The 6,129-nt window shown below is 44.0% G+C and overlaps 1 protein-coding gene across 2 annotated transcripts; it reads left to right on the top strand.

The window, feature by feature from the left end:
- The first annotated feature begins 1,137 nt into the window (after nt 1-1,137).
- On the top strand, nt 1,138-5,916 carry LOC123123335 (probable CoA ligase CCL12). Of its 2 annotated transcripts, XM_044543826.1 has the most exons (14): nt 1,148-1,547; nt 1,983-2,112; nt 2,226-2,485; nt 2,596-2,797; nt 2,875-2,915; nt 3,128-3,250; nt 3,391-3,464; nt 3,578-3,798; nt 4,123-4,217; nt 4,301-4,517; nt 4,594-4,719; nt 5,072-5,170; nt 5,252-5,461; nt 5,546-5,916. In XM_044543826.1, the coding sequence occupies exons 1-14, from the start codon at nt 1,270-1,272 to the stop codon at nt 5,657-5,659; spliced, it is 2,190 nt and encodes a 729-aa protein (XP_044399761.1). In that variant the 5' UTR covers nt 1,148-1,269; the 3' UTR covers nt 5,660-5,916. The 2 variants fall into 2 exon arrangements, with proteins under 2 accessions (XP_044399760.1, XP_044399761.1); XM_044543825.1 differs by having other exon boundaries at nt 1,138-1,547; nt 5,072-5,461.
- The last annotated feature ends 213 nt before the right edge of the window (nt 5,917-6,129 follow it).

Raw genomic sequence — 6,129 nt, 5'->3', positions numbered from 1 at the left:
TTTGTGCCACCTACTGGACAATAAGGCGGAGGGTGTTGTGTTTGTTGCCATGGAAGACACCCATAGGGTGCTCTGGCTCAGAACGTGGCTGGGCAAACACTACTACTAGTGCTGTTTCTGGTGGTGGTGACGGAGTTCATGATCCTTGACAGTGATGGCAATCGCGACGTATATTTTGTGCTAGCTAGGGTTTTAAAACTATTCATGCTATGTATATATTGATGAGGTGGTATATAAAACCCCTGACGCTGAAAACGAACTTGCGGTGGTAGGATTATACCTTCTTTTGGATGTGGTGGTAGGATGACACCATAGTAGTGGTAAAATGAACTTGTTATGCCGTATGATCATGCATGCTTTCGTCCGCTACATGTTTACTATGCTCCATTGCTTGCTGCTTGAATAGTTGCTCTTCTACCATGCTACGAGAAGTGTTATGTGGTGTTCCGAGGAAGGGTTTCAGGGATTTACAGCTCATGAAAAGCATGCGATGAATAAGTGACAGATTGCAAAAACAGCTTCTACAGAGGGTTTAAGAATAGGCAGGCGTCAAAGGATGCATACTCCAAAGCCATGCTCAAGCAGGCAGGTAGTGTTGAAGTTGGCAAGTCGGATTGACAGTTTGGGCTGAAGAACTTCATCATCATCATCATCTAATTCGTCGTGACTGCAGTGTCGTTTCATTGATGTGATCGTGTGTAAGATATAGATGGAAAGCTCACCATATAGAGTATAAAGTTAGCAGACATTTGTTGCCTGTAAGCAACCAAAAACCGTGCAGTTTCATCAACGAGTCAATGCAGGACACCAAATGTCATGTCAAAACTGCTCCCCTAATCCAGGCAGCCTAGATGTGGGCAATCAAACAATGAGTAAATAAAATGTTCCTTATTTTTTCTCACGCATGCAAAATGGTAACCAAACGCGCCCTAGATGGTTGAGATGAGTCGTTGAATCGAGCACGGCCGACGGCGACGAGTGCCACCGCCGGCATCGGCATCTAACCGAGAGCTGGCCTGCCTTCTTTTTACCTACCGAAACACCGAGCGCGCACGCACGCACGCACGGCGTCCTACCTAACCGCACCTACCCAGCAAAGCAACCAAAGCCGAGCTTTTTTTTATTTCCTTGTCCCATTTTTTTTTCTCTTCCTCGTCGCCGTCGTCGTCCTCGTCAGACCAGCAAGTCCAAATGAAATGCCTGCGCCGATAACATAGCAGTGTTACTAGCACTCTCGCGCGAAGTCCGCGACCGCGAGGCAGGCGGGGCATGGCGGCCACCGCGAGGGGAAGCGTGGGGGAGATCCGGGCGGCGGACGTGGAGGCGGCCGGGCTCGCCGCGGCCGACGCGGCGGCCTTCCTCGCCGCGCTCCGCTCGGCGACGGGCAAATACGGCGGCGACGCGGCCGCCGCGTGGGCGGCGGTCGTGGCGGCGGGGGTGCTGCGGCCGGACCACCCGCACGCGCTCCACCAGCTGGTCTACTACTCCGTCTACGCCGGCTGGGACCGCGCCAAGCGAGGCCCGCCGCCCTACTGGTTCCCCTCCCCGTAAGTCTCGCCGTCCGCCGTCCATTTTTCTTTGTTGGAAGTACGGATGAGCACGGGTTTTCTCCCTGCGCTTAATTTGCTACCAACTGTTTGATCCAATCGGGTAGTGTGAGGACCGTTTGCTGGTGCTGGTAGCAATCAGTGGCTAATCAATGGTGAAAGTGACTGCTACTGCTAGTCCATCAATTCCACCAACCAGTTAAGCTTATGGTTCCATTTAACCCAGCATTTAGCCTAACAACAAAAGTAAGATATACAGTACTATTGTGATACTACTCCCTGTAGTGTCAAAAAAATGTATTACATTATGGGACGGAGGGAGTAGCTTATAACTGCTCTGCGGATTCACATCATTTGGCACTGCTATATATGCGATAGGAAGAACGGTGTATATGTATACTTGACTTAGTGACGTGGTTATCATGATTGTTGCAGGACTGACTGCAAGCAAACAAATCTTGGGAGAGTGATGGAACAGAATGGACCCAAGCTGTTAGGAGCATCATATAAGGATCCAATTTCAAGCTTTGCCCTCTTCCACAAATTCTCCATCGAGAATCAGGAGGTCAGTTTGTTGTTTCTAAATTTGGGATTTACTTCACAGCACAAGTGGACAACTAGAACATCAGTTCAAAGTTTTATTTCTTCATAATAGCCTCCTAGGTGTTCATTGCATAGGTCTACTGGAAAATAGTGCTGAAGGAGCTCTCCATCAAGTTTGTACGAGAACCAACATCGATTCTAGATGCGCCAGATAAATCAAAGAAGGGAGGAACATGGTTCCCAGGTGCAGTGCTCAACATTGCTGAATGTTGTCTGCTACCTTGGCCCTCCCAGAACAAGACAGATGATAGCACAGCTATTGTCTGGAGGGATGAGGGCTTTGACGATTACCCAGTGAACCGTATGTCGTTGAAGGAGCTTCGCACCCAAGTGATGTATGCATCTCTTAACAAATTAAGTGTAGGGGGCATGCAGAGACCTTTAATTTTCTTCTGTTCTATTGTACAATTTCATCATCATGGTATTGTTGCTTCTGTATTTCCAGGACTGTCGCAAATGCCCTTGATACCATGTTCCAAAAGGGCGACCGGATTGCAATAGACATGCCAATGACGTGCAATGCGGTCATTGTTTATTTGGCAATCATCCTTGGAGGCTTTGTTGTTGTGGGAATAGCAGACAGTTTTGCACCTCAGGAGATTGGCACTCGCATGAGGGTCGCAAAAGCAAAGGCAATTGTTACTCAGGTTCGACTGTAGCAACCAGCAACACTTACGATCGTCAGTACTATAGTAGTGCTTTTACTAATTCCATGGGATTTCAGGATTTCATTATTAGGGGAGGGAAGAAATTTCCACTTTACAGGTATATGATGGATCAAACTATTTAGTTAATATATGTGTTTCAGTAACTTAATTTACTCAACTTTAAGAAGCAAATTGTAGTTATTTAGTACGATCACATCTTGCATTGCTTTAACAATATATGTTTCATTTATACCTTTTTGCATGAACATACTGAACCATCACAGAACAATTCTCAGCACTTAGCTAAATATATCAAATTATGTTCTTCAGCCGTGTCATGGAAGGGACTTCAGCTAAAGCTATTGTAATTCCTGCAACTGGAGATAGACTTGGAGTTACACCAAGGAATGGTGATATGTCCTGGAAAGATTTTCTCTCTCGTGCTGCTGGGAGGTATGCAGCAAATGATCCTTCCATGTCACACAAAAATAAACGACCATGTGTTCAGATGCTTTCTTTTCTTGAAAATTTTAACACCCAGACTGCAAAACAGAGGTGATTTTGTGATGTGACCAACATCGGAGCTATTGCAGGTCATCCATGTACTCTCCAGTTTATCAATCTGCAGATGCCTTAATTAATATACTGTTTTCATCAGGAACAACTGGTAAAGACTGCCCTGAGTTTCTGACACAATTTCCTTTCATCTCTGGTTGCATCGTTTCTCACGTTCACAACTTCACGCGTGCTTTTGATCTTTTCTATTTGCTTCTGGTGCAGGGGAGCCAAAAGCTATACCATGGACACAACTTTGTCCCATAAGATGTGGAGCTGATACCTGGGCACATTTGGATGTTCGCCCAAAGGACATAGGCTGCTGGCCTACAAATCTGGGTTGGGTCATGGGACCTATTCAACTGTTCTCATGCTTTTTAAATGGTGCGACATTGGCTTTATATCATGGTTCTCCTCTTGGACGTGGTTTCTGCAAATTTGTGCAGGTGTGGCCCATTTTGCACATCTGTTGGTTTATAAACTGCTAAAGTCGATTTGTCCTTGTTCTGTTCTTTTAGTTAAAGTAAGCCTCGGCCTTGTTCTTATTTTGTATCCACTACTTTTCTTGAATCTGGTATAGATAAAGCTTACTGGCTACCTAATTAACTTCATAGTTTGTCTATTCTCCCAAATTTTTTTTTTCTATGCATCAGAGTATTTTCTTGTGAATGAATCAGGTAGGATTTTATCGAAAGTCCCTGCATACTATTTTAGAAGCTGAGTATAAACTGCTCTTACTCACGCGCTTCGTGATAATGTCCAAAATGTAGGATGCCCGTGTGAGTGTATTAGGATCTGTGCCTAGCTTGGTGAAGTCTTGGAAGGCAGGGAATCTTACTAAAGGGCTAGACTGGACTAAAATCAGGCAAGTTACTATACTTACACTGTTAGAAAGCATTCAACTTCATCACAAGATCCGCGAAAGAAGCTAAATTTCTATAATTGCAGGGTACTTGCTACAACAGGGGAGGCTTCTGATATTGATGATAATCTGTGGCTATCTTCGCGTACCTGTTACAAGCCAATTGTTGAGTGCTGTGGGGGCACAGAGCTGGCATCCTCATACATTCAAGGGAGTCTTTTGCAGCCACAAGCTTTTGGAGCTTTCAGTGGTGCATCAATGTCCACTGGGTTTGTCATACTCGATGAACAAGGAAATCCATATGTAAGTATTGTCCGTAGAATATTCTAAGTTTGGTGATTGTGTTCACTGTATAACCATTTGACGCTTGCTATGACAGCCTGATAATCTACCTTGTTCTGGAGAAGTTGGTCTCTTCCCTTTATATTTTGGTGCTACCAATCGGCTTCTCAATGCTGACCACGATAAGGTTTACTTCGATGGAATGCCTATTTACAGAGGACGGGTATGTGCTTACCTCAGTCCTCCATATCTAATCTGCTTGACAAAATTTGTTATGAAGATATTCGACATTCTCAGTAGTCAACTTGTTAAGCTTTATAAAATCAGTATGTTCTTCAAGTTTTCCAGTGGAGCCCTACCGAGAAGATGAGAAGCAAATATGTGATTTTGACATGTTATTGTGCTCTGACATAAGTTGCAATGATAAGTGTGCTATGAAAAAAGTAGCAACATTTTAGTCAATGTTCAGTTTGTTGAACCAACCAAATACATCTAACTACATGCTATTAGGAGTTATCAGTATTAACCAGAATGGTGAAAAAAGTTAACACGTTGTAATTGTACTTCTGTTGCAGCAACTCCGACGACATGGAGATATAATCCAGAGGACAGTAGGTGATTATTATATCGTGCAGGGCAGAGCAGACGACACTATGAATCTTGGAGGGATCAAGGTTGAAGCTCTTCCTTTCAATGTTTTCAATCCCTTGTTTGCATCTCATGAAACCAATGCTATATTTCTCTTGCCTGAACAGACAAGTTCAGTGGAGATCGAACGGGTTTGTAATGGAGCCGATGAAGGTCTGCTAGAAACAGCAGCTGTTAGCATCAAACCTTCGGGCGGGGGACCAGAACAACTGGCTATCTTGGCAGTGCTAAAAGATAGGTCCACATCATATGATGCAAATATTCTGAAGAGCAAGTTCCAGAGATCCATCCAGAGGAACCTCAACCCCCTTTTCAGGGTAAGAGCTTCTCTCTTTCTAAAGTTCAGTTCAGAATCAGGCATGTATAGTGAGGGAATTGAGATTGTTTGTTCATCCTGACAGGTGAGCTACGTTAAAGTCGTCCCCGAGTTCCCAAGAACTGCTTCAAACAAGCTGCTGAGAAGGGTCCTGAGGGATCAGCTGAAGCAAGAGCTCGCGAATCGCAGCAAGCTATAAGGGGCCTGAGGGATCTCTCTCTCTCTCTCTCTCTCAACATGAAAATGGATCTTCATAATCCAAGTTTTTTGAACTCATGGCGTGTTACATAAGCAATGGTTCGATTCCCTTCCATTCACTTCATTGGGGGTGTGTAGATTCATAACACTTGTGATTGTATTGTATGTGTTGAGCTCATTGGAAGTAATAAGGCGATGGCTTGCTAAAATCGGATCACTCTGTATGTTTGAAGGTTTATAAGCCATCAGATTTTCTCACCTTCTCTCTTTACATCTTTAAGACAAGATGAGCTGCATTATGTAGTGTCAGATCAAAACTCATATATGTTTTTTTGTTACTTTAGGTAGCAAACTAACAAGTTGAAAAAATCTGAACTTCTTTAGACAGTTTCTAAAGCATCAAGTATCCATTTAAAGTATCAAATCCAAATCCAATTTGTGTAGGGAAAACTGCAAAGAATATTGTTGCTC

This window comes from Triticum aestivum, chromosome 5D, assembly GCF_018294505.1.
Source record: "Triticum aestivum cultivar Chinese Spring chromosome 5D, IWGSC CS RefSeq v2.1, whole genome shotgun sequence".
Taxonomy (NCBI): Eukaryota; Viridiplantae; Streptophyta; class Magnoliopsida; order Poales; family Poaceae; genus Triticum; species Triticum aestivum.
This window is presented reverse-complemented; position numbering and strand designations above follow the sequence as displayed.